We start from the raw sequence: 25,402 nt of genomic DNA on the forward strand, positions 1-25,402 counted from the left end.
CACACCGTGTAGCGTTTGTTTCACACAATAGGCTCCGCGGCGGCATCTGTGCCCTGCGGTTGTTGTGGTTTCACAGCGACAGCCTCCTTCGCCTCCTTTGCCCTCTGCCTCGCCTGTCTCTCCCTACGCCGCATCTCCCTCATGTCTGGTGGCTTCTCGATACCGAGCTCGGCCCTGAGGACGTCGGCGTCGCGTTCGAGCTGCTCCTCCCAGTAGATATTGATAACGTGGTCTGAGCGGAGTCCGTTTCGGATGGCCCATGGTCCATAGGTGGCGCGGAAGCGGGCGCGCTCGCGGGGTTTCAAGGTGAAGTAGCTGGCAACGGCGAGGCCGGTCATCGGAATGAGCATGTTGGCAAACTCAAAGGCCTTGAGGGCTACCTCGCCCTCGCGGTAGACGGGGAGCCCCGTGAGGGCGTGGTAAAAGTCGTGGCACTCGCGGTACCGCTGCATGACGTAGGCGCACTCCTCGTCGTCGATGTAGCGCACGGGGGCCCGGGTGTCGGGAGACACGCCCTCGCGGTCCAACCACCCTACGTAGGCGCGGCCGACGGTGTTCTCGGGCAGGGAACGGAGGCGGTCGAGATTGAGGGAGGTCGAAGTGAGGCGCGGTCGGTCGCGGAGAATGCGGCGGCCGGTGGCGGAGGCGAGCATGGCATCACGGAGGCGGGGGATGAAGTAGGGTGTTGCTGTCGTCTCACCCACAGTCGCTATGAGATCTGTTCGTATGGTTCACAAGGGCGTGTCAGAGGGAAAAGCTGACCATGGCTGTCTGTTAAGAGTGGGTGGGGTGGGAGTTGCTTACCTGCACGTCTCGGGTCAATGAGAGACATGATGCCGGAGCCGATGGCAAGGCTGGTGCGCTCGAGGGTCGTCAGAGGGACATGACCGGGGTAGTTGGGTGGAGGACGATCCAAGACGGAGAAGTATCGAGAGGAGTCTGTTGTTGGTCTGCGACTTGACTGAGGACTGGACAAACACGCTATGCAGGCCGTTCGTGCTGCTGCTTGTATCGCCAAGCTGCGTCTCCTGACTGTCGATATCCTAGAAATGGATTTCATTTTGCATGAGGCTGCCCTCATGGTCTAGGAGGAGAACGGCGGGAGAAGTGATATGGGGAATAAAGGGATCGAAGAAGTGAACGAGGAGGTAGAAGGTCGAAGTTAGTCGTAGTATTCGTATGATTTTCCGAGGGAACAATGTGACTTAGGTAGTGACGTACTCAGTAAGTACCAGGTACGAAGTACGAAGTATCGAGCATAGAGGTCCGGCACCGAATAGCTCCGTCTCGGACGTGTCACGGGTTTCTGTCCAATAGATGACCCTCAATTGATCCATCAAACTCCACCACTCAAAGAACCATCCATCTCCTTCACTCCCAGAACAGTAAAATTCATATCGTCAGTGTTCTGACTCCCAAGGCTGACGACGTGCCGTCCTTTGACTCATATCCTTCTCACTGTAGCCCATAAAAAACGGTATCATCAAACTACAGAAGAATGTCACCATGCTAGTCTACTATATCGAACTTCTGGCCATGGTCCTGATGGTCTACAAGACTTCAACTGACTGACACAATCCCTCTTCGTCTATCTGACTGGGTTCGATCGATTTGCCTGGATCAGTTTTCTTTTTCCATTCACTCTTACTTTCTGTCTATAGCAAACATGGAAGGCCATCGATACTCTCGGTGAACCAGAGAGAAAAAAGGCGCGTCAACGTCAGTCGTAGCGATTCATACATTTCTGCTGGACGTAGCGGGATCGAGCAAGAGGATATCCAACACTTCCGGTGTATATAACCCCCTTCATGACATCTCAGCTCTCTTTACTTCGGCTTTCCACATAGTATCCCAACGAAGAATCCAGGACCACCCTCAAAAAAGGATACAGAAAAGACATCATCATTCTCTACCACCACCGTCACGACCCTACTCTTAACCAACCGCTACCGCAGGCCGAACCTTCCACGCCGACCTGACCACCATCATGTCAGAGGCCATCTACGACCTTTTGGACTGGGCAAAGACCCAGAACATCGTCCTCCACGGCATCGCGCCGCATGCCTTCCCCGGTCGTGGTATCGGCCTCATCTCGACCAAGACCATCCATGAGGGTGACACCATCCTCGAGGTTCCCATCTCCGCCATCAAGACCCTGGACACCGTCCCCGCCGCCCTGCTCGATGCGCTTCCCCCACCGCCTGATACCACAGTCCATGCTCTCCTGGCCCTGGACCTGGCCCTCGACGCCTCCACCTACCCGCCCCCCTGGCGCGCCGTTCTTCCCTCTCGCGAGGACATCTCAACCCTCCCCCTGACATGGGACGAGCGCCTGCACAAGTACCTCCCCCCGGCCGCCCGGGACCTCCTTCAAAAGCAGCAGGCCAAGTACGCCAAGGACTTCGCCGCCTGCCGTGCTGCTTTCCCGGACCTCGACCCAGACACCTACCTTCACGCCTGGCTCCTGGTCAACTCGCGAACCTTCTACCACGTCTGCCCGCGCACCGAACGCCTTTCCAAGGACGACCAGCTCTCTCTCCAGCCCGTCGCCGATCTCTTCAACCACGCCTCCCAGGGTTGCTCCGTGGGCTTCAGCCAGGAAGAGCTCGACGGAAACCGCGCAAACGGCCAGCAGCGCCACCAACCCCGACGACGCCACGCCCGCCGGCCTAGCCATCGAAGCCGTGGTGCCCCGGTCCACCCCGGTGCGAGCGGCAGCTACACCATCACCGCCAACACCACCTACCAGCGGGGCGTGGAAATCCCCATCTGCTACGGCCGCCACAACAACGACTTTCTCCTCGTCGAATACGGCTTCATCCTCCCCGACGCCACCAACGAGTGGGACGAGACGAGCCTGGACGACATCCTCCTCCCGCGCCTCCGCCGCTCGTCCACCCGCCGCCGTGCCCTCCAACACGCCGGCTTCTGGGCCGGCTACGTCCTGGACCCCAACACCGTGTGCTTCCGCACCCAGGTCGCCGTCCGCAGCCTCCACCGCCCGGAATCCGACTGGCACAGCTACGCCAAGGGCTTCGACGACGGCGACGCCGCCCAGTGGGCCGTCGACAATGAGCTCCGCACCCTGCTCGCCCTCTACGACCGCGACATTGATGATACTCTCGAAGCCGTCCAGCAGTTGCACGAGCAGGGCACCGTCGGCACCGCTTCCCAGAGGGAGCTGATCATGGCGCGGTGGAGGCAGATCCAGGCCATGGTCAGGGCCGCCATCGCACGGTATGACGAGAACCGCTAAAAGCGTCTAGCAAGCGGAGGTGATGCGAAAGGAAAACGGTAGAGAAGCGAGACTACTTTTCGTGTTCTAAGTAGGAGCGAACCCATTTATTTCTGTTTTCATTGTACTCTTTTGTAAGCAACAAATAGGCATACCAATCAAGCGATAACAAGACACAAGGCGCAAAGGCCCAACCATGATAGAAAGGAACGCCAAGTGAAAACCGTCTTCCAAGTCTCCGCCATCCCCGTTCTCCCCTTCATCCGTTCGTCCACCCAACCAGGCGATAGTCGCCTTGATGGCGGTGGCCGTAGCAGTCGCGGCGATGCAGCGGCGACGAAAGCAGGAATAGTAATACAAACTCTTTGCTTCCCCCAAGCGTTCCAGCTTGAACTCGAGCCAGGCGCCCTTAACATTCTTCGTCTCTCCCCTCCTCTGCTTTCGTTTACTCCGGCCGCGGCCTCTTCGCTCCGTGAGGGTTTCCCCACTCGCCGGCGCCGCCTTGGTTGCCGCCACCGCCGAAAAAGCCCGGGTTGAACTGCGGAGCCATTCCCTGGAAGCCTATGGAAAAGAAGTGATCGTTAGCGCAAACGTTTTGATTAACTCTCGAGCGCCGTGTGCCGAGACACCTGCGACGGCAGCAAAGTCGAGACGTGAAAGGGACAAGGGAGAAGAAGGTCCGCCCAACATACCCTGCATATTTCCACCCATCATGCCCATCGGATTAGGCATGCCCCCCATCGGCATACCGCCCATCGGGCCCATAGGTCCCATGGGGCCACCCATGCCCATTCCGCCCATGCCACCCATGCCGCCACGTCCACCGCGCATAGCTCCGGGGCCACCTCGCATACCGCCGGCCGCGAATCCGCCACGGTTGTTGAAACCGCCCGCGAAGCCTCCCGCACCCATGCCACCACCGCCAAAGCCACCTCCCATGTTGTTAAACCCCCCCGCGCCGCCTCCCATGCCACCGGAGAAGTTCCGGTTGAACCCACCACCGGGTTGCATACCGCCGCGGGGCCCGTAGCCGCCTCGTCCGCGGAAGTTGTTTGGCCGGTAGTCGCCACCCATGTTGGGTCCACGGTCGTTTCCGAAGCCCGGGCCCACTCGGCTAACCTGACCATCCTTACCCTGTCGGTTCGAGGTGTCCTTGGGCAGTGTGCGGAAGGGGTTCACATTGGGGTTCGTGTAGACGACGGTGGGCTTCTTCTGGTTAGCCGGATGATGCTCAAGCGAATCGATGTGGTGCTTCATCGCCGTGGCCGCTTGCTGTGATGTGAACTCGACGTAGACTTGACTGTACCGCGAAAATCCGTCAGCATAGAAGGAGAGAAAAAGGGAAACCTAGCTTTCCGTCCTGTTGGATGACCGTACCCTTTACTCTTGCCGTTGACTTTGTGTTCACTGAACGTCACATCCTTGAGTTCGTCTTCGCAGTGAGCCTGGTGCGCATATCCGCGTATGTCGTCGTCCGTGGTCCACCAATTTAACTCGGAGATGGTGACAGCGCTGGTGGCGCCGGGGTCAATCGGTCTGTCATCGCCCTTGCGCTTCACGCCTTGTTGCGGCGCAGGCTGTTGTTGCTGCTCGTTGTTGTACTCTTCGGGTTCCTCCTTGGGTTCCTCCTTGTAGTGTTTCTCGTCGGCCTGCCCTTGCTGCCCGTTTTCCTGATGCTCGTCGCCCTGTTGCTGGCCGCCTTGCCCATCCTGGTTATCCTGCGGCGCGTCACCGTAGATATCGATTTCGAATTCTTCGTCGGCCATGGCGATAGTTGACGTAGCTGGTTCGTGACAGATGCGAGCTGTCAATACTTGAAGAAAGAATAACTGTCCTTCAGAGATGGGAATTCTGGACCAGACAGTAGGTAGCTCCAATCAAGTTGTCATTAATTTGCGAGATACAGGGGCGGCCTGTAGTTGCCTTTTTTTGTCCCTTTTTTTGTTCATGATCAGCCACCAGGAGATGCACAATAAGTAATAAACCTGAATCTCTCGCCAGGACCTGAAAACAACAAACGTGAAAAGGGGCGGAGAGCAAAAGAAAAGAAAAAGAAAAAGAAAAGAAAAAAAAAGAAGCATATAATACATACGTACACGCCTCTTGCCGCAAACAGGACCAATAGGGATATGGGAAGAGGTCGAATATCGCCAAACCAGTAGGGCCTCCTTTCTCTGTGATTCTCTCTGAGCGTTTCTTCTTGTGTTCTCTCTCCCTGCTCCCGCGTTTGATGATCGTGGAAGAGGAAGCTCTGTGCTTCGATCTCTCTCGTATCAAGCTGGTATTTTTTATATGAATGCCTCGAGTGCGGGCAAAAGGTAAACAGAGACAAGTGGAATGTATGAAATAGGTACAGAAAGGATAGAATAGAAGATCCTCGATCGACTCGGTCTGAGCAAGCCAGTGGCGCAGGATAAGCCGTGACTCCTATGTCAGTTATCGAAACGTTTATCGAGGGAGAACCTAGGAAAGTCTCCGATCAGGATGCTTCTTTGGTTAGACCTTGCAGTAGATGTGGGCGACCACTTCCAGTTCCAAAGTCGGAACGAAGGCTCGAAACGCTGGAAGTTGAGATGCTCGGTCGGGGTGCCACGAACGGTTGTCGCGAGATTGCACCGACCCCTATCGCCCGACGATCCTCAGTGGATCGAAGGAGTATGAAAATGGAATGTTCGAGTTTATTTCGCTGGAGTCAAAGTTGGACGACACCGGATATGCTGTCGTTGATGAAAAACGGTGGAGGGAATCTTGACCGAAGCTTGCTCAATCAATGAAGAGAGGTGAGGTCGCGTGTTTTGGGTTAGGGGCCTGATCCACGAGAAGCTTGCACGGACCTCCTGACTTTCTCCCGTTGTGGGTCCATGTGGCTGATAAGCTTGACTGTGGGTGGCACTTGATGCCAGATTTGTGGCGGTGCTATTATTTCGTTGGCGCGATGCGAACACATCACCCATTCAGCTTCCAACCCTCGGCGCACGTTGACTTGACCTCCTGGCCATTCTTCACACGACACCAACCCAACGCCTTCCTTTCGCACAAACAGTCCATTTTTCGCCAGAAGCCTCCCGAACCTCGACACATCTGACTCCTTTACTTTTTTCCCCTTTTCCCCAAGTACCAGATAAATCAAGCACAATGACCGACTCGCTCAAGGAAGTCCTCGAGATCCCAACCGAGTTCGCCCAAGATGGCATCCAGTTCATGAGGAGGTGCACCAAGCGTGAGTTCTCTCCTCCCAGAACCAATCCGTTCAGCTCTCCCATTACCATAATTGGCCATTCCTTCTGACATTATCGTCCCAGCCGATCGCGAGGAGTACCAGAGGCTGGTGCAGGCTGTTGGTGTTGGTTTCCTGATCATGGGCGCCGTCGGTAAGTTGGACCCTTTCCCTTCCGCCCTCCCTTGGGAAAACGGGAACTTGAGGAGAGACTTGTGCATTCTGACCCCAAGCAGGCTACATCGTCAAGCTCATTCACTACCCTGTGAACAACATTCTCGTCGGTGGCGCGTAAGGATGAAGCCGACGGGGCGGTTCGCTACGAATTCAAACGGGGCCTCGGCTCCATGGGGAGATGATGACCTTCCCAGATTAACGAAACAAAACCCATTAAATTTACACTACGAGAGGATATCCACGTGGGACCGGCTGAGGGTGGTATGGAGCAATGGTGCTTGAATCAATTACAATGGTCCCAGTGCGGGTGGTCTCTTTTTCAGGGCGCCGAGGACAACGCCAGGGGAGAATAATGTCCTAATCTATAGGGCGGGACTTCGCCCGGCCGGGCGTGGTGTTCCGAGCGAGCGAGCGGGCATCCCACGTCATGCCGTTGGGGGAATCTTTTTTGTATCAATAACTCCGGGAAAAAAAAAAAAGAAGGATCAATTCCGAAATGCTTCATCAACTCGTCCATTCTCATTTCGAGCACTATTGTTTGCACAAGTCCCACTACCTGAATACGTCTTGGAAAAGGTCAGGATTTGGCTCCAAGTGTTCGTCCACGCTCCTCCCCATCCTAGGGTCGGCCTCGTCCTCGCCCGCCTCATTGTAAGAGTGCAGTGAGCAGGTTCCAGATGTCGCGTTCAAGCCATTCCAGGCAGACGCTGTAGCGAGAAGCCGCGGAGGGCTCGGGTTAGTAACCTTCTCGGTGCGTTCAAGGTACTGGGCACGGGGAAAGGGATGGAACGGGGGGAGGGAGTGAAAACATACCAACGAGGAGCGGTGCATTGGGGTGCCAACTGGCATCGCGCACGCATGTCCTCCAACCTGGATGATCATCATCGTCAAAGTACATGGGATGTCCGCGACGGCCTGGGCGCCGACTGTTTTTGGTCGCCTTGTTGACGTCGATGACCCCCGCCACCGTAGCATCGAGGTTGTACACCCAGACTTTCCCGTCCTGGCTTCCCGTGTATACGTAGCGCGAGTTGGTGCTCGACGGCGGTGAAAAGTGGCACCGTATCAGGGTCCGTAAGACCTTGTGTCCTCGGAAGGTCACGACAGAGTTGTCGTCGGAGGGGTGGGGAAACCAGTCATCGTCTCGATAGACACCCCACCTGTAGTCGAAGTCGCGGTTCTCCGTATGCTGAGTGGGATTCAGTTCGCGAAAGCGGTCGGGAGACATGACCATTCTCAGGTCCCATAGCTTCATGGTCTGGTCCTTCCCGTTGCTCAGGATATACCGACCGTCTCCCTTGCTGTCGATGTAAGTTAACCCCTCGACGTGGCCTATGAAGGCCCCTACTTCCCGGCCGTCTGCCATGCTCCGGCGGTCCCAGACCTTGATTGTGGTATCGTCCGAACCCGAGTAGAGGATATGGGGAGATGATTTGTCGGCGAAGCATACGGCGTTGACGTCGTCCAAGTGGCCATGGACGGAGTGCAGGACCGTCCGGGATTCAATGTCGTAGACGATAATTCGATTGCTGTTGGTGCCGGCGACCAGCTCCCTGCCATCGCCGGAAAAGCGAACAGACCAGATGCCAAAGCTGTCCCACGAGCGCCAGCCCAACGGTTGGCCTCTGGTGCCCCTGTCTGAGAGGCTGAGTGTATAGGGGTCACCCGTGTCGTTTGGATCGGTGGGAGCGAGACACACGTTGCTCTGGATGGAGGTGTAGGCCAACCACTTGTTGTCGGGGCTCAGGGATGCGTCTGTCAGGGTCCATTGACCAAAGGGATAGTGTACAGTCTTGTAGTACTTCCATTCGTAAGGATTCGAGGTGTCGTACATGCGGACCTGGAAATCGTGACCGCACGAGTAGAAGAAGTTGCCGTCGTCGGAAAACTGACCCGAGTAGACGGGGTCTTCGTAGTGGATGATGGTTTCAGCCTGGGTGGAGGGGATCATATCCTGGGCCATGAGGTCCTGGTTCCGTTGACGGTCTATCCCGGAGTAAACGCCCAGTTCCCTATCTAATATCCGCCGCGCCAGCTGTTTCCTCTTCTTTAGTCGGAAGTCATTGGCGCCAAACAGACCAGAGTGCATCAGCTCGGTTCCCTTCTCACTCGGGACTTTCGGAAAACGGTTAGGATCGGGCGGGGACCGATGCCTTCGACCCCATGTTCCGCCGCGACTGTCGTCGAATATCACCTCCCCTATGCTACTGCTCCTAAGGAGGGCAAGGAGCTGTGCGGGCGACATCCACCCAGTACCAGCGCCAGCTAATAAAACCGCCTACTGTCAGCTTAGTCCAGGATGAAAGGGGCCAAGGGTGCTTGAAACAGAGTCCCCAGGTGCTTCGGAGTAGAGGTCTGCTAACCTAGAATGTTATTGACGGCATCGCCCGGCTCCTCCTCCTCCTCGTCGTCGTCGTAGTCTTCTCCATCGTTATACTCGTCCTCGTCATCCTGCTCCTCTTCATCTTCGTCTAGGTCAGCATGGTCATCCTCGACTTCGCTCCCTGCCGCGTGCTGGTGGCCAAAATGTTCCCCAATCAACGCCTGGAGCGGGAGGCCGTCGTAGTCTCCCTCTTCGGCGTCTAACACACATCAGGAAAAAAAAGTCCAGTACAATATAGGGCGGGACAGAAGAGAGTGGTGTCGCATACCGAAGTACTCAGCATCGTCTTCGTCTTCGTCGTTCGGGAAATCCTCAAAATCGGCGTCGTCGCTGTCGATGCCGTCCGAACCGGGACGGTCAGATTGACCCTGTCTCGTTTGTTCCAGATACCATTGTCCCAAAACCTCGTCGGCCTCTCCTGAGTCCATTATGTGGGCGATAAGGCGACGTGTCTGAATATGTAATGGCGGGGTGCGCCACGTCTCGAGAGACGGAAGTATCGGGGTCGGTCGGGAGAGGGGGTGTGTTGAATGCCGTTCAAAACATATACTGCGGCCGGATCGAGACGCTAGACCTTTTTCTCAGATGCTGACATACTCGATTCAGTAGTTATCTCATAAGAGATCTCTTGTCCCAAGAGAATATGAACGATATGACGCAGGCTTGTATGATGAAGAGAGTCCGGTCTGGTCCGGGAGTGACGACATGTACACGGTGGGGAACTATCATTCGGAGATAAGATAAGTCAGTCTCCGAAGCCTTGGGTACGTACCTTAGCTCATAGAGGTTAGAGTATTAGTAAGCCGTCACTTACTTAGTAAGATGATCCCAAACCAGCCATAATTTGACACCCCTTCCGTTTACCTAGTTGGTCAGCTGAGCTGCTACTTGTGCTCTGTAATTTCTTATGGATAGCATGTTCTAGAGTATCATTGCGGAACCACGAGGGACACGAATCCATGGATAAGCCATGAGCTCTAGAGCCCAAAGTCGATAGTCATATGAGACGCATCCACATTACGAGCTTTGGAAGGATTCCATGTGATTTCTCTCTACTGCGAGGCCAGCCTGCTGGCAGGCGACTGGGACCCACCGTTACATGGTACGAAGGGAATCCGTCCCCTTTGACCGCACATGTTCAGAACGGCTTTCTCTCCCACACGAACTTCACGGCAAATAACTCACTCGTGTAGCTCGTGGTTCCCAGGTCCCAGGTGCTTGGTTTCCTGAGTAGTTGCTTGGACTTCGAAAGCACAACTGCCGGGAGGTTCGATACTACGTTAGGCTGAGGCATGTGATCCCGGGCCGAGGTACAATTAGTACTATTTCCGCTGAGCCTGCTGAGGTACCTGTATAACATCCTCAAGTAGCAGTTGGTATATCATCTCACTCTCCTTCGTTGAAGCTCTCTCGCGAATCACGGTATTTCTTCGTCGCTATCCCGATGCTGGCCGGCCCCCAATCTTAACACCAACCAACAGGAGCAGCTACAATGGCTCAATCCCGTCCTCTGAGCAAGGACGAGTCCCATTTCCTATCCATCCCATGGTGTGCCGCTCTCCTCACCCAGCCCGGCGTTCAGACCTTCCTGCCTACTTCCCGGGTGCCGGGGGGTAACGCCGGCCATTCCCCGAACCGAGATCGGCTCTTCCCGGAAACACTCCACCACGCCGACGCTGTGCCGCACTGCATCGGCTTCTACCAAGTGCCGTCTCCGGAGACCACACCAAACGCAACCCCAGTCGCCGCGAGCTCCCAAGCGGCAGACCTCACATTCTTCATCCGATCATGCTCCCTCCTCTTCGACCTGCGGCCCGGGGTGATTGGTTTCGCCGGGTCGGTCCACGGCGGCTTCATCGCCGCGCTGATGGACGAAGCCATGGGGAACTTGTTCCTCGCCAATCATGTGGCCCAGGCACGTGAAGTGGAGGCGAATAGGCCCTTGCCGCCGGGGACCATGGGTCTGAATGACGTCCGATTCCTCACGGCGAACATGACGGTGCGCTTCCGAAAGCCTCTACCCGCCCCCAAGGTCGTCGTGGTGACGTCGTCACTCGACAGGATAGAGGGAAGGAAGCTGTTCCTAGCCGTAACGGTTACGGATGAGAATCTTGTCGAGTTTGCAAAATGTGAAGGGATGTGGATGACGTTGCCGCAAGAGAAGATGTAGTGGACCGGTAAGCGCGTATGCGGCATGTTGGAGAAGGGGACGCAATGGCCCAGTCTGGTTGAGAAGGGGAAAGGTGCAGCCACAGTACCGAAGCCGAAACACTATGCCTGGCCGTTTCCAATATGTCCGTCTTCTTCTGATTTCGGGACTGTTCACTACCTTATCATATTCCACGTCACCATTGCGATATATGCGAAGAGTGAAGGATGGTCAGGTTCCCGGACGGAGAGAAGGATCAAAATGCAACAATCTTGCGTACAAAGCAAACAGCGTTCTTCCACCCCCACTAAACAAAGGTCTCGATGACAGTATGCATTGGCCATATAGCACAGATGAGAGGGAATTCATCTCAAACTGATCGTTCCCTCCCACTCATTCAGCCTTCTTCGCCGTCTCTCGCAAGTTTGGTGCCGTTCCATTCGTCATCGATGTCTCCTTGGTTTCAATATCGGCCGCCCACAACGCCGCACCAACTGTGGTGGAGGTTAGCGGCGCGCTGCATTCCAGGGTGACTTCAAAAGACATCAGACTAACCGGTATTGGTGAAGGAGAAGAACATGGAGGCAAAGGGAATCATTTCAAGGCCCGTCGCAACAAGGCCGAAACTGCAAGAGCTGGTGTGAGTAGTTATCTACCAAAATCGTTCAGGGGTAGACCTCAGGTGGTCAGAAGAACTGAACTCACGCCGTGTAGGGTCCAGAGTGGCGCTTGAGCCAATCCCGGCATTGATATGACGACCATTTCTTCAATTGGAAGTACTAAACACACATCTTGTCAGAGAAAACGTGTCGTTCAGGGCGGGTTGGGAAGTGGTGCATACTCGGCCATGGACGTTTTGACCCCTTGCCCGTGCTTGGATAAGAACGAACAAAGCGGAACCAACGAGCGGGATGAAGTTGAGAGGTAAGTACATGACGTAGCGGATGAGGGCCTTGGGAGAGAAGCGATCAAATGGGCTCTTAAGAATGCGGCCCAGCTTCTGCATGGGGTCGGTTCCTGGCTGCAGCTGACGACCTTCGCGGACGATAGAGTCGGCGTTCTTTGCAACGAGCGTCCCGTCAAAGGTGTCGAGCAGGGCGTCTTGCAGCAACCAAGTGCGCGAGATCATGTTGATTATGGTGGAACTTTCGTTCAGCACCAGGAGGACGGTGGTGAATACAGCCAAAGGGCCGTTGAACAAGACGAGGACCGTTAGCTGTGGGACATAAGTGAAGGCGAACATGCCGGTCGTGACGGCGACGGACAGGAGGAAGTAAGGCCCGAGGCGTGACAGGAAAGGCCTCCACAAGGATCTATTCAGGGCAAAAAAGACGATACCCTGTGGGTTACCCGTCAGCTAGGAACCATCGTCGTAGACAAGCCGAAATCGAGCACAAACCTTGATGGGGTAAAGGTATGCTCTGCTCTTTGCTGCATCACCGACTAAGGCGCGGGCTTGTTGATAATCCTCTCGGCTGTGATGGGAAAGGTCAGTCTCGTCCGTCCCAGTATCGTAGTCCGAGGAACCTGTAAGTTCGCCAGAATGGAACATACATAATTTCTTGGGCTTTGGACTGGACGGATCGTGCAACTCCGCCCTGGCTCTTAGATGAGGAGGACGATGTGCCCTGGTCTTCGGGCTGTTGAGCTTGGTCCGACATTGCGGGAGGCGCTGGGAGTCTTGAGACTTTGGTGTGAGTGCGCTTGGACTGTCCTTGTAAGAGAAGAGTTGAGTGCGAGACGGTTGATTCTGTGCTGGTGAGATTTGATGATATTTTTCCTAGTTACACTTGTACTCCGTAGGTGACTGACGTAGGGATTAAAATCGAGAAAAGCTATCTTATATATCACGGCAAGAATGAAGGGAGGATGAGGTACCTCTCTCATGTCGATGACGTCGAGCAGACGGAATGCACAGCACAGGATGGATGTGGCTGCGTTTGTCCTTGTTCCTGAATATTGTGGCTTGTGTTTCGTGGCTGGTGGAGAACCGTTTGTCAGTGTACGGAGTAAAGACTCCGGAAATGGACGAACTGAGACGTGGGCCCACTTTCCTAATTCACTGAAGGCTCGCATCTCAGGTCCGTTCAGTGTCCATCGAAGCTTCGACTTGACGTCGAGTGTGGTCATGATCATGAACATATATACTCGGCGCCCTTCCACTCCTTCTCGTGGGATCTCACCGGACTCGCCTAATACTTAACCAAGTCGCTATCTTGTAATACGCGCAGGATGACCAGTCCATCAAGTTCTCTCCCAATTCTCCTTGTCGACTAAATTCATCCTTGGGAAACTCCTATGGAAACCTCGTGGGCCGCCGTCTCACAAGGTTATCAAAGATAGTGGCAGAGGTCGAACGAGCCGTAAGCCCGGACGAATATCTTCCTCCCGGAATGATCAGCTGAGCCCGACGGGACGGGCACCATAAACCCAGTCAACTGGAGGACATTCCACTCACCTCACCACCTTGGTCCTCGACGCCCTCTTCACCGTCAACTATGGAGCAGAGACACATCTCAAACGATTTCCCTTCCCTTCTCACCCTATCCTCCACCACCGAAGAGCTCCTCTTGACCTCCCTTCAGCGCATTCTCAACACGTCCCCTCCCCAGTCGACATACACCAAGTCCCAACTTCACGGCCTCTTCACTGGCCACACCGGCATCGCCTATCTCTTCCTCCACGTATCCAGCTCCCTACCTCAGCTCCGCATCCACGGCTACCCGGCCATCCACTGGGCTCGTGCCTACATCTCGGGTGACAGGGGCCGCCTTTCCCTCGAGCCCGGTAACTGTGGTCTAGCATGCGAACGCCTCGCATACCCAGCCGTGCGGGCCTGTATCACCAAGGACCTCAAAGACGTCCGGGACTTCCTTGCCCCTTTCCCTGACATCATCGGCCCCCTGCCGAAGCACACTTCCACTCGCCCGACCTCGTCATCCTCCTCCTCTATGACGCCTGAAAGGAGGTCTGATTCAGTCGCCACCGACCCAGGATACCGTCATGGCTCAGATTGGGCCGCCGGCCATAGCAGCAGCGGCAGCAGCAGCAACACCACAGGGAAGCCTGGAGGGCAATCGGACCGGTTCCCCTCCGAACTCGTCTACGGACGCGCCGGCGCTCTCTACCTCCTCCGCCTCGTCCGCCACTGGGTGGCCAACTCGGCCCCGCTTGTCGAGCGCTACGTCGTCCTCCTAACCGACCGCATCCTCGCCACCGACGATGACGGCGCCGGCAACTGGCTCTGGTCAGGAACCCACTACCTCGGAGCCGCCCACGGCGACATCGGCATCCTCACCCAGCTTGTCCTCACCTCCCCGCCCCTCGCCCCGCGCCTGGCCCGCCGCCTGGAGTACCTCCTCGACCTGCAGCTCGAAGACGGCAACTGGCCCTCCTCAGTGCAAGCTCCCCCGCCGCCAGGTGCCGGAACGACCGTAAAGAAGAGGAAAAAGGAACTGGTACAGTGGTGTCACGGCGCACCGGGCTTCGTCTTGTCCCTTCTCTCCTTGCGGCCCTTCTTCCCGTCTCTGAAGCACAGGATCGACATCGCCATCGCAAAGGGCCGGGCCATCACTTGGCACCATGGTCTGTTGCGCAAGGAACCAAGCCTCTGTCACGGTATTCTAGGCAACGCACTGTACGTCGCCTGATCCATGAGAACGTCTTCTTCTTTTTCGTCCCCCTTATTCCAATCGCGCCAGCCAAACAAGTTGGAAGAGCTTTTGCTAGGAGAGGGAATTCCTCGTGCCCTAAAGGTGTTGATTGGGTGCTGACAGGAAGTAGAATCTTCCCGCCCGGTCCAGAGAGAGAGCACTTCCTCGCCCTCGCGACGCCAGACAAGATCACTGAGGCCCGCCGCGCCGACCCGTCTCTCTTCCATCCAGCGTCGTACGGCAAGGACGCCATGCTCCTCATGAACTACGAGCCCAGTGCCGCTTGGACCTGGATGGTGTGCCAGAGGAAACTACCTAGAATGATCCTCTACAATGATATTTGAGACCCGGCTGTCCCATCTGTTCCCCTCCTTCCCCCCTTATCCTTCGCTGGTACTTCTGCTGGGATATTCATGCCAAAAACAATCACTACAGACCTAGTTCGGGTTCAGAATGACTCCCATATCAAGGCAAATATGTTAAGGCCTTTTGTCGTGTAAAGCATTCGACTCAAAAGATAACCCGAGGCTTCGGAGGTACCTGAACGTATAAAGATTGACCATCTTATGATAATAGTAAGGCTTTCTTATGATCCATATACATCTCTTGAAGGGTCAAAATATGCTTGACTGGTCTGAGAATGTGTGCCTTTTCCACATATGCCTTACGAGGAGCCTATGGCCGTACAGCAGAATTATTACCTCGACACATAGAATTACACTGGAATAGAAATGTGTGAAAGTATTCTCCTTTAATGAAGTGATATGAAAATGAAAACTCCCGAGGCAAAATCGGCGAACATGGGACAAGGAGGAACAGCAAGTTAAGGGTCCTGTCTCTTGCAACCCGAGAATGAAGAAAGCTGCGTGACCATGGATACTTCGCGCCACTCCTCAAAACATACCACTGTATTTCCATGCATTCAATAAGCGGTGTTATCTATCTGGCGCTCGTCCTGCTGTCGACCAGAGTGGACGCCCCAGAACATAGCTATGATTATATGTTCAATGCACCATGCCAGGTACGCAATCATCTCCGTAATATACCAATTCAAATAAACCAATTGGCCGTCGTCAGGCCGTCGTAAATCCCATATATCATTCCCAGCCAATACCCATATCAGAAAAACCTTACTCCTCGCACATATACACCGTACCGTTGTGAATCCAAAGCCGAAAGAGCCCCGTGATATACCAAGCGACCAGAGACCAACCCAGACGCACATCCGCGTATGAAGAATCGACAAAGCCATTCCCTGGTCATCGACCCGTCACCGGTCGCGATCTTGCCGCGACAATTCGCTAGAGGGCGTCGTAGTGCCAAAGTTGGTCGCTAGCCTTCCGAGCCATGCTTCCGCGCGAGTGAGTCGTCTCTGAGGGGTCGGCGAGTATATTCCGTGCTCAAGGTCGTCATCTTCCCCACGTCTAAATCCCGACGGACCACCCTCGTCTTCGGCTTCGTTTTCTTCCTCACTTTCGACATCGTCCTCGCTATCGTCGTCACGGTAGGGTTCGTATCGAGGACTCGAGGGCGAACCCCTAGCAAGAGACCGCACCACATCCCCCTTGCAGATGGGACATGTTCGGCGCCGAGTGGTAAGCCAAGGGGTACTGAGACTGCGTTAGCTGATTTGAATAAGAAAAATAAAAAATAGGCAACACCCAGAGGACGGGAAAAACTAACATGCACTCCGCGTGGAATTCGTGACCACAGGGGAGACTCATAACCTGGCTAACCCCGTCGATGTATTCTTCCAAGCAGACGACACACTCGACTTGTCGGTTCATGTATCTCTTCCATTCGCTGGATATGCTCCCTGTTCGCTTTTCTCGCTCAAGCCGACGGGCCGACCCAGCTGCCTGAGGTTGTGAGGTGTTCGCCGAGCGGCGGTCGGCCTCCGGGACGCCGATAGAAGTTCTTGAGCGGGGCCTCGCGGCAGGGCGGTTCTCCTGTAGGAGTGGCGTCGTGGGCGAATCGCTCATCGGCGACGGGATCCTAGGCGTCTGAAGCGGTGACGGTGACACGGTCTGGTAGGTGCGCACCGGAAGACGGTCAATGACAGACTTGGGAGCCCGCCACCGTCGGCGGTGGATCCGTGCCCGAATGAGTAACAACCCATAAACGATTGTCAGGGTGATGAGGGGACTGATCACCAGTACTAAGAGCGTATCGAGGAAAGGGTTGCCATTGTCGGAGGGCGTGATGGTAACCCAAAGGCCAGTGTGGGGAATGCGCGGGTTGTTTACAGGCGCTTCGAGCGCGTTATCGGCAAGGTCCCGCATCCAGCCTGATTTGGCGTCGCCTTTTGGAGTACCAGCAGCTTGCAATACCCTCAGGATGGAATGTCCATCTTCGTCTATTATATGCTCGGTGTAGCTTCCGGGTTGTGTAAGTGACGAAAGGAGATGGGCCGTAGTTCGAGAAGTGAAGACTGATGGGATGGACACGTTCGAGGTATCTCCTTTGGCATACATCTGGATGAGGGGTCGTCCTTTTTGGTTGTCCCCGACAATGAGTGCCGTGGCACCACGACGCTGCGCCCACATGACTTTTTCATAGAACCCGCAACCACCGCGACTCAAGAGCACGATTTTCCCGGTAATCTCTTCCAATGTCCCTAGGTGCGTCAGGGCGTGTGTATCAGCCCTGTGGGAGGCAGCTTCGTGAGGTAAATGAGCTTCGGCTCCATCGTCGGGGTTCTGTGACCTCCTTCGAGGCTGGAAATCGGGGACGCCGCCAACATTGGAGGCCGGATTTCGAGTAGGAAGATGCCTTTCCTTGTTGGCAAAATAACGTGCGGCTGCCCCCAAGCCCAAGGAGCCGGCGATACTGGATCGTAGAGCTGGGCCGCGGCCATCTTCCCAGCCTGGTATATCACCGCAACCAAGTTCCCCTTCTCCCTGATCCTCCCTCAGATTATCTTCGGTGAAAGTGCTTCCGACCCATAGTCGGGCGCTAAGACCCTTGGCGGGAAGTCGGGGCCCAAAAGCGGCTGGCTGGGCAGGAAACGACGTGCTGTTGTCGTCGGTAAGGCTAATAACAGCATTTGGAATGAAAAGCGAAAGGCCCGAGTTGAAGAAGAGGGCACGAAGACGAGACGGGCGAGAGGACGACGCGGTGTCTTTTGTCGACGGGGTCGAAGGTGTCGCTTTGACTGGTACCACAGGATTCGCAACGAGGGGCTCGGAGACAGACACGACGATGATGAGTCGGCATAAGAGGAAAAGGCACGCGAGAAGGAAGAGAATAAGAATGAGAATCCTCGGAGTACGCATAGTGCTCGACGAGGAGAAAACAGACGCTAGTTGCTCTGGTTGTTCGAGTCGCTCGACATTCAGACTCGAAACGATGGCACTGCCAGGACTGACAAGGCCGTCGGGCGTACCAAGTCAAGATGTCGCTGGTCCGACAAAAAAAAGAGGTAGGTAGGTGAGCGAAAATGTGTCGTTTGTGGATTGTCGGAGAGATACGAATAGGTATGGGTAGGTAGGTCGGTAAGTAGGTAGAGGAGGAGAGATGCGAGCCGGGCCTGATCAGCTAACTGGTCCGCAAGTGGTAAGATGCAGGTAATTCATTCGTTAAAAGTCACATGGAGCGGTGGCTAAACAGCGGGGTAGATGTTACCCTTCATGGGATGAGAATTGGAGCTGCGTGGCTCAAGCTGGAGATGGGATAACGCGAGACCTAAGAAGAAAATATTAAGGAGGCTGAGTGCAAAAGGTAGAGGACTTGAGTAGAGGACTTGATCGTTCCTTGTGACAGAACTAGGACATGGCATGAGGAAGAAAAGCGGGGGAAGATGTCAATGACAGTATCTGTATTCGTAGACAGCCGCCTTCCATGACGAAGCTGAATCGGGTTGAGATGAGTCTGGGAGGTACATGTACTTATATCTAGGTGCCGGTACAACTACTTCGTAATTCGGCACGCTACTATATTAGGTAGCTGGACCTAGTGGTGGCCGTTTTCTAACCAATAAGCGCCATTAGTGCCAGACAGCCTTAGCCGTAATCGCCTGATGCAGTAGGCTAGACACCTGACGCCCCACATGCCCACAACCTAAAATCCTTCTTTGTCGACAACCGTGCCACACGAGGCTCCAGCCGTAGCCTGATCGTTACGATATGGACAGTCACTGTATGCAAAACTTGCGAAGGATCCTTAACATCACCCCACCACCACTATAGGCGGTTGGGGTTGAAGCGTTGTCGTAACTTTTGTGCAGTCATACAGCGTCCCGGCCAACAAATCTACGAATAGGTAGTACTCGGCACTTCGTACAGGTGCTCTCAGAAACTTCAAGAAATAGGAAAAGCATAGCTGGTCTTCTCCCAATTCACTGGTAACATTACTATCCTCCTCGCTTTCTACAGCAGCAGTGGACCCCAATCCCAGCGCATCACCCCTGTCGATCCTACTTCAGATTGAGGAAGCGACGCCGTCCACGCAATCACCTACTCATAATGAGGAGAATGTTTTTTAAAACGCGTGACCCATCAACATGACCCGAGCTGGGTCTTTTCTTTTCTGCAAGGTTCCTTAGAGCCCACTGCTTTCAGTTCTGGGGAAACGAGCGATGCAGCGAAAACAAGGACTTGGCATCGATGACGTCGGTCCTGTGGAGACGAATTAACTCAGCCTTCTACAGATCCGCTTCATCACTTCAGGGTTCCTTGCACAGTAAAGCCTTGCGAAGAAAATTTCGATGCAGCAAGTTGTGATTCTTTTATCTATGCTGTTTCCATTATTTCGGGGGAATCCTGAATGCCTGCTCCGAGAAACCCCAAATTGCAGTAAGAGAAAAAGATGAAAAAACTCGCCCCATGAACGCCTCCGTGACCAGTTGCATACATATCTATATAGACCCAGCGGCCAACATCAAAAATCCGAAACCAAAAATCAATACCCAATGTCAACTCCAATCACCCGTGCCTGAATAAACCCAATTCAGTTATCCTCTGAGAAGATCCCGCTCAGACGTCCTTTACCACGATCCCATTCGCGCTCTTCGCCGGCTTTTGACCATCGGACATCCTCTTCGTTGCGTTCACCTCCTTTCTTCCACCTCGTAATCTCTTCATCGCCAAATCCGGCCGCTCTCATCCGCTGCTCTTGGTGTAATTCCCATTTCCTCCGATCCCTGAAAGCCTCCACCGCATCATCCCAGCTGTTCGCTCCATCCTCCATGTCGACGTCCGCCTTCGGATCGTAGTCCTCCTCAAAGCGTCTGTCGATGCCCGAGGCCCCCGACTGGAACCCTCGACCTCGCACTCGCACACGAGGAGGGGGTGCCGGCCCTATCACGTCATCCAATGGATCAGAGTTGAACGTCGATCCGTCAGTAGCATCGCGTCGGGTGTTGGATGACGAAATCAAGTCGGCTCCGCTTGCACGGTCGGAAAGTCTTCCCTTCTCCGTCCTGTAATGGCCAGACGTGAGATCTGCCTTCTCCCTGCTTCGCGCTCTGACTCTTGTTTGTCCCCTCTCAGATGTTCGCCTAGATGGCCGATCGTCGCGCTCGAGCGGGGATCGGTCCCGATGCCGTCGTTTCGCATCCCGTCCCTCGCGAGACCGAGATCGCGACCTGCGGCTCTTCTCTCTCCGCCGACCCTCACGATCCGACGCTGCTTCAGGATCGTCATCCCGACGTCGACGCCTCTTCCTGTCATCCAATTCACTTATCGGAGACGCGCTGCGTCCAGAGCGACGGCGTCTTCTTTCTCCTGAAGAGGATCGCTTTGAGGATCGCGCTTCGCTCCTTGAAGAGCTCAGTCGGCTTTTCGCGTTGGGCCCGCCCAGTATCGCCATGATGTTCCCCATTTGCCGTTGCCGTACGTCTTGAGGTGCCGCATTCTTTCTCCTCTGTCGTGCTTCCTCCTTCTCAAGTTCTCTCAGGCGTGCCTGGGAGTCGGCGGATTCTTTTGCGAGAAGGTTGGAATTGTGTCTGTCGGTGTCTCGGATGATATGTTGAAGAAATCGTTTGTTCGGCCTCGGCATGTTTGACGGCCTGCGGCAGAAGTCAGATGATGCGCGAAAAACTGGTAGAGAAGAAAACATACTTCTTGTTCGACCGAAAAGCTTCCATCCCAATGCTTGAGTACTTCAGGGCGCAGTCGGCCGCCTCTTTCTTCAACAACTCCGCCACGTACTCGTCGGTAAGGAGGTCATCATTGGACATTGCGAACGTAGGAGGCGATGCTTGGAAAATTCAGCGGATGAGAAAGAGCAATGGCCCAGAATTCAGCTCTCGGAACGTTATGAGGCAACCAGGGTCGTTGGCAAGATTGTTTTGCACCAAGATAAAGCTGTATAGCCAGTTTATGTTGCAAGAGAGGTAGGCAAGTGTACGTGTCTGGGTCGTGTAAGATTGGAAGTTGGAGGCAGCGACCGATGGCTCACAGCCGCCAAGGCTCCACGTCACAGCGCCACGACAGATAAGAGATAAGCCCCACCCCTCATTGTCCGGATTCAGCCACAGGTAAACATCCATTGACCCGGTGATGTCCCTCCTGCGCGCTCTCTAGTCTGCGGCGCGCCAGTGGCATAGCAGCGTCAGTACAGCTCACACAAGCCAACTTCCAAGTCCACGAACCTATCTGAAGTCTGCGCAAAATGGATCCAGCAAAGGTGAACAGGGTGCTAAGAACCCTCCAAGACATGGATCAGAACCATGAAGTCTCTATCATCAAGCTGAGCGAGCCCATCTCAAACACATACAACCCAGACTCGAGACAGAGGATATCGGATGCCTCAAACGCTTCCATGGACGCCCCTACACCGGCTAGTCTCGATGCCGACCTGCAACACTACAAAGAACTATTTTCCAAACTACGATTCTCCTACGTCGAGCAGGTCACCAAGGAGAAATTCATCCGCGCCATTGTCGGCGACCCGCCTCTGATCGTCACGCCACAGGAAAACCTGGATCTCGAGAAGCAGAACCAGGCTGCCAAGGCGCAGCTCAAGGCTCTTAAGCTCGAGGTCGCCGACATGGTCGCCGCGCTCGAGAAGCAAGGCCGCGAACTGAGCCAACGGTACGAAAACATTCAACTCGAGACAGCCAAGCTGCGGGAGCTACCCGCCAAGATCGTCGGATTGGAAGAGCGCATCGCGGAACTAAAGGCCGCGCAGGCTCCCGGCGACGACCCGCGGATGAACATGCCGTTGGCGAAAATGCTGGAATTATTGGATGAAAAGAAGAGGAAACAACAAGAGTTGGACCGCGAGTTGGAGCAGCTTCAAGCCAAAGTACCTAGGAAGACGAAAGAGGCAGAGAGACTGCAGGCGGAGCTCAGACCCTTGGAGACTAAGAGACAAAACAGTGCGGCGGCGGCGAGGGAGGCGAAAAGGAGAAAGGAGGCTGCGCCGGGTGATGTTGAAGATGATTTGGAGGCGCGAGGCCGCTGGTTACGAGCGAGCGAGGCGGCGCTTCGGGGTATGCTGGAAATTCAATGATGACTGCACGTGTGTCGCGAGGAAGTAGTGTACTGTGCTCTCGGCACTGGGCACGGAGTATCGTAGGCGTATTCCTAATCATTATGTAGCGGTTGGGGAATCGGGAACTTCTGTTTGATAAGCGGGAACGAGCACCATAGTGGTGGCCCAGCAAAGGTTTCGACGAAGGCTAACAACGGAGATACCGGTCGTGGCGGATTACCTACTTCGTATGGAGAATTCGTCGGATTGTTTGCTTACCTTATATAATCTAATTACTGGTAAGTACCTAGGTACCATTAGCCGTTGTGCACTGGCGGGTTTCATATGAATGACTAATACATCCAGGGTGGGGTTATCGGCTTGAGGTGGGGCGGGGCCCGAACTTGTGCGCACAACCTTGTGGTCTTTAATTGGATGTTCTTGGCAACACGTGACTACATCCAAAAATCGCTTTGGTGGGCTCGGTTAGGGCCTGTCACAGTCGTGGAGTTTTCGAACGATCTTCCCTTGAACCGCATCAACTCTATCGACCAGAACAGAACAACCCTCATCGTCGATACCGCACAACCGCCAAGATGAGTACGTTTCCTCGGCCATTGAAGCAACGAGCTGTTGTAACAACCTGGGCAAATTACTGATTTTCGTCTCCTACAGCGAAGGGAACCTCCTCGTTCGGAAAGCGTCACAACAAGACGCACGTTCTGTGCCGTCGCTGCGGTACGTAAACGCCCGGTTTGAACGATTTTGGACACGAATGGCAGGCGAATCTCCGAGTCCGATAACATACGACGTTCTCTTGGCTCGTTGGAGGAGGCTCCCGTTCGAAATCTTGCTGCAGAGAGGGTGTAAGACTAATTGAACTCCGCCTGCAGGCCGTCGCTCCCTCCACGTCCAGAAGCACACCTGCTCCTCGTGCGGCTACCCCTCGGCCAAGATCCGAAAGTGTACGTTTCACTCGACCTGGTAGATAGCATGGAAGGATATCATCATGTTCGATAACAAGCGAGACGAGCTGCCTCGAGAAGAGGGCGTTCGATGAAGTGAAACAAAGGGCTGACAGGAATGGCAAATGCAGTCAACTGGTCCGAGAAGGCCAAGCGGAGAAAGACCACCGGCACCGGTCGTATGCGCAAGCTCGGCGACATTCCTCGAAAGTTCAGGAACGGCTTCCAGACCGGTGTTCCCAAGGGCACCCGCGCCCCCATCACTGCCTAAACTCGCCGACTCTTCATGTTTGAGGAGAATTACGATGGATGAGGAGCGACGGAACAACATCAGGAAAGGCTTCTTGCGCAAATGAGTGAACTCTGCATTGGGACGGTCCGGTCTTAAAAAGGGAGCGGTGTTTACAGCGTGAGATACAAAAACCGCGCGGTGCATTCGAGGTCTACTCTGGGACTGGATGGACTCTGAAGATGGCTTTGCTTTAGGGATATGGACTGAGCAAGGTTGAAAATCACAATGACATTGACACATGCCGTGTGGCCTTCGTGAGATGGCTGGCTTTGAGGAAGTCGGGAGCATGGATTGGCGTGCTGATGCTCATGCAGAGTGAGCACATGTCCATTGTGTGAGTAAAGGACGACGAGGAAGTGTTGGTCAAAAGCTCCCCTGGCGGCTTTCCCCCGGAATTCCTATAGACGTCCCAGCCGATAACCCAAAGCCCATTTCTCTGAAGTGTCTATCCCTCACGTAAACAAAACTCTGCTCACTGGCCTCTGTGAAACACCTTGACGCTTCCATCCGTCGCCATCAAATAAAGCAACTCGGCTTCTTCGGCTACCTTCCTCTCGTCGTCGTCGTGATGATCCAAGGCTCCGCCCCTCGTAGCCCGCAAAACCCCGCTCACATCGCTCGCGCCACCCGTATCCAAGAGCCGTAGCGAGAGAACCAAGTGGGCGGAATGCGCCAACGAGAGCACAAACGTCGCATGCTCCTTCTCGAGTGACGTCGTCTGCGACATCATGAGCGGATCGTCTGCCGCGACGGCGAAGATGGAAGCGTATACAGCCTCCTGCACGTCGAGCAGGGCGCCTCGCAGCGCCTGGCCGCGGGTCGTCGCGCCGCCGCCCGACGGCACCGGATCCATCAGGGCAAGGAATATATCCGGCTGGTCCATGATGAGGATGGTCCTGCCTTGCGCTGACCCTGCTCCCGTTCCCGTCGCGACGTCGGACACGGCGGCCAGGAGCTCGCGCCTGATATCTGGCAGGTGGTAGCCCCGCAGCATGCGTTTGCCCTTGGGCTTAGGAGCCGGGCCGGCTCCGGTGCTTTCTGGCTCAAAGCTGAAAAGTTCCGTCAGACCGTCGACGAAAACGAGACGGCCCGCGCGGACAAGGGAATCTAGGTCCAGTCCCTGGTGAGACGAATATCAGTTTGTGTGACCGAAACATTATGTGAGGTACGATTACGGGGCATACCAATTTACCAGCCCCCTCCTTCCAGAAAGCAAAATCCCGCATAAAGCTCACGAGCACAACATTAATAGGAGGGCCATCTTCCACCTCGTCATCTTCGCTGGTGGGAGCTGATTTCTTATGAAGGTAGGAATAGAGGTAACGCAATATGAGCCAGTTGGTGGTAGCGCCAAGGACATTCGTAAGGACAATGTGGGCGCACTCAGGAGGGAGGCCAAGATACGGCTCTAATAGAGGCGGAATGCGGGTTGCCATGATTTCCTGTGGTTTGTTGTCTTTGTCTTCATTGTAGGGGGACTTCAAACTTGGCCGTGTCTAGGTAGAACTTGACGATGGCCCATATTGGTCACGTGTTATCACGTGTCCTTGGATGAAGGAAAACACTGTACACTACGATGGCTACGTACCTAGTGAATGGCGAGGATGGGATGGCGTCGGGAATTCTTCAGAGGCAGTCATTTTCAAATTGTGATTGTATTAAACTTTCGTCGTCTTTGTTATTTCTTGCATATCTCTATACCTATATATATTTTCTTGCAAGGTCTCGGACACAGCCAGCTACACACTCGGGTTACACAGCATGCCCTCGTCAGCCGTAACTTCGCAACACACAAAACATAATCCAAAAAAAGTATCAAGGACCTTTCCAATGCACGGCCTAAAAATTATGGAATGAGTGAGTCAAATAAGGGGTAGGCCGTGGGACCCAGCTTAACAAGACAGTGACACGGCCC

At 54.7% G+C, this 25,402-nt stretch overlaps 15 protein-coding genes across 15 annotated transcripts; 7 read left to right on the forward strand and 8 right to left on the reverse strand.

Annotated features, from left to right (window-relative positions):
* Positions 1-20: 20 nt before the first annotated feature.
* Positions 21-1,060, reverse strand: ACRALDRAFT_1055348 (uncharacterized protein; the record flags this gene model as incomplete). Its single annotated transcript, XM_071015851.1, has 2 exons — positions 21-718; positions 805-1,060. 2 exons carry the CDS (start codon positions 1,058-1,060, stop codon positions 21-23), a joined length of 954 nt encoding a protein of 317 aa, XP_070877475.1.
* A 119-nt stretch (positions 1,061-1,179) lies between these two features.
* Positions 1,180-1,568, forward strand: ACRALDRAFT_207611 (uncharacterized protein; the record flags this gene model as incomplete). Its single annotated transcript, XM_071022280.1, has 4 exons — positions 1,180-1,200; positions 1,281-1,399; positions 1,421-1,500; positions 1,558-1,568. 4 exons carry the CDS (start codon positions 1,180-1,182, stop codon positions 1,566-1,568), a joined length of 231 nt encoding a protein of 76 aa, XP_070877476.1.
* A 98-nt stretch (positions 1,569-1,666) lies between these two features.
* Positions 1,667-3,256, forward strand: ACRALDRAFT_207612 (uncharacterized protein; the record flags this gene model as incomplete). Its single annotated transcript, XM_071022281.1, has 5 exons — positions 1,667-1,689; positions 1,731-1,790; positions 1,821-1,846; positions 1,885-1,920; positions 1,995-3,256. 5 exons carry the CDS (start codon positions 1,667-1,669, stop codon positions 3,254-3,256), a joined length of 1,407 nt encoding a protein of 468 aa, XP_070877477.1.
* Positions 3,257-3,680: 424 nt separating this feature from the next.
* ACRALDRAFT_2040637 (uncharacterized protein) lies at positions 3,681-5,001 on the reverse strand (the record flags this gene model as incomplete). Its single annotated transcript, XM_071021074.1, has 3 exons — positions 3,681-3,796; positions 3,928-4,535; positions 4,613-5,001. 3 exons carry the CDS (start codon positions 4,999-5,001, stop codon positions 3,681-3,683), a joined length of 1,113 nt encoding a protein of 370 aa, XP_070877478.1.
* Positions 5,002-6,204: 1,203 nt separating this feature from the next.
* ACRALDRAFT_2133382 (uncharacterized protein) lies at positions 6,205-6,747 on the forward strand (the record flags this gene model as incomplete). The annotated part of the gene is made up of 3 exons (XM_071024063.1): positions 6,205-6,455; positions 6,538-6,606; positions 6,686-6,747. The coding sequence occupies exons 1-3, from the start codon at positions 6,371-6,373 to the stop codon at positions 6,745-6,747; spliced, it is 216 nt and encodes a 71-aa protein (XP_070877479.1). The 5' UTR covers positions 6,205-6,370.
* Positions 6,748-7,181: 434 nt separating this feature from the next.
* ACRALDRAFT_2040638 (uncharacterized protein) lies at positions 7,182-8,874 on the reverse strand (the record flags this gene model as incomplete). The annotated part of the gene is made up of 2 exons (XM_071021075.1): positions 7,182-7,336; positions 7,443-8,874. 2 exons carry the CDS (start codon positions 8,872-8,874, stop codon positions 7,182-7,184), a joined length of 1,587 nt encoding a protein of 528 aa, XP_070877480.1.
* Positions 8,875-8,918: 44 nt separating this feature from the next.
* Positions 8,919-9,984, reverse strand: ACRALDRAFT_207614 (uncharacterized protein; the record flags this gene model as incomplete). The annotated part of the gene is made up of 6 exons (XM_071022282.1): positions 8,919-8,947; positions 8,993-9,211; positions 9,281-9,580; positions 9,610-9,698; positions 9,864-9,933; positions 9,966-9,984. The coding sequence occupies 6 exons, from the start codon at positions 9,982-9,984 to the stop codon at positions 8,919-8,921; spliced, it is 726 nt and encodes a 241-aa protein (XP_070877481.1).
* Positions 9,985-10,504: 520 nt separating this feature from the next.
* ACRALDRAFT_2040639 (uncharacterized protein) lies at positions 10,505-11,182 on the forward strand (the record flags this gene model as incomplete). Its single annotated transcript, XM_071021076.1, has 1 exon — positions 10,505-11,182. One exon carries the CDS (start codon positions 10,505-10,507, stop codon positions 11,180-11,182), a length of 678 nt encoding a protein of 225 aa, XP_070877482.1.
* A 372-nt stretch (positions 11,183-11,554) lies between these two features.
* Positions 11,555-12,713, reverse strand: ACRALDRAFT_2097280 (uncharacterized protein; the record flags this gene model as incomplete). Its single annotated transcript, XM_071022829.1, has 5 exons — positions 11,555-11,655; positions 11,717-11,787; positions 11,867-11,940; positions 12,003-12,500; positions 12,561-12,713. 5 exons carry the CDS (start codon positions 12,711-12,713, stop codon positions 11,555-11,557), a joined length of 897 nt encoding a protein of 298 aa, XP_070877483.1.
* Positions 12,714-13,292: 579 nt separating this feature from the next.
* Positions 13,293-15,556, forward strand: ACRALDRAFT_1075051 (uncharacterized protein). The gene is made up of 2 exons (XM_071018318.1): positions 13,293-14,798; positions 14,945-15,556. Exons 1-2 carry the CDS (start codon positions 13,660-13,662, stop codon positions 15,156-15,158), a joined length of 1,353 nt encoding a protein of 450 aa, XP_070877484.1. The 5' UTR covers positions 13,293-13,659; the 3' UTR covers positions 15,159-15,556.
* A 37-nt stretch (positions 15,557-15,593) lies between these two features.
* ACRALDRAFT_1075052 (uncharacterized protein) lies at positions 15,594-18,633 on the reverse strand. Its single transcript, XM_071018319.1, has 2 exons — positions 16,498-18,633; positions 15,594-16,424 (listed from the first exon to the last, which is right to left on the reverse strand). Exons 1-2 carry the CDS (start codon positions 18,087-18,089, stop codon positions 16,085-16,087), a joined length of 1,932 nt encoding a protein of 643 aa, XP_070877485.1. The 5' UTR covers positions 18,090-18,633; the 3' UTR covers positions 15,594-16,084.
* Positions 18,634-19,499: 866 nt separating this feature from the next.
* On the reverse strand, positions 19,500-21,144 carry ACRALDRAFT_2033217 (uncharacterized protein; the record flags this gene model as incomplete). Its single annotated transcript, XM_071020726.1, has 2 exons — positions 20,874-21,144; positions 19,500-20,821 (listed from the first exon to the last, which is right to left on the reverse strand). Coding segments are annotated over exons 1-2 (1,175 nt in total), but the record flags the coding sequence as incomplete, so codon positions are not given.
* A 308-nt stretch (positions 21,145-21,452) lies between these two features.
* Positions 21,453-22,540, forward strand: ACRALDRAFT_2119724 (uncharacterized protein). Its single transcript, XM_071023810.1, has one exon. It carries the CDS (start codon positions 21,472-21,474, stop codon positions 22,267-22,269), a length of 798 nt encoding a protein of 265 aa, XP_070877487.1. The 5' UTR covers positions 21,453-21,471; the 3' UTR covers positions 22,270-22,540.
* A 286-nt stretch (positions 22,541-22,826) lies between these two features.
* ACRALDRAFT_2040645 (60S ribosomal protein eL37) lies at positions 22,827-23,466 on the forward strand (the record flags this gene model as incomplete). Its single annotated transcript, XM_071021077.1, has 4 exons — positions 22,827-22,830; positions 22,906-22,968; positions 23,124-23,195; positions 23,327-23,466. The coding sequence occupies 4 exons, from the start codon at positions 22,827-22,829 to the stop codon at positions 23,464-23,466; spliced, it is 279 nt and encodes a 92-aa protein (XP_070877488.1).
* A 493-nt stretch (positions 23,467-23,959) lies between these two features.
* ACRALDRAFT_1068785 (uncharacterized protein) lies at positions 23,960-24,923 on the reverse strand (the record flags this gene model as incomplete). The annotated part of the gene is made up of 2 exons (XM_071017601.1): positions 23,960-24,607; positions 24,672-24,923. The coding sequence occupies 2 exons, from the start codon at positions 24,921-24,923 to the stop codon at positions 23,960-23,962; spliced, it is 900 nt and encodes a 299-aa protein (XP_070877489.1).
* Between the last annotated feature and the right edge of the window lie 479 nt (positions 24,924-25,402).

The sequence above is a fragment of the Sodiomyces alcalophilus genome, assembly GCF_042370955.1.
Source record: "Sodiomyces alcalophilus JCM 7366 unplaced genomic scaffold ACRALscaffold_2, whole genome shotgun sequence".
Classification (NCBI taxonomy): domain Eukaryota; kingdom Fungi; phylum Ascomycota; class Sordariomycetes; order Glomerellales; family Plectosphaerellaceae; genus Sodiomyces; species Sodiomyces alcalophilus.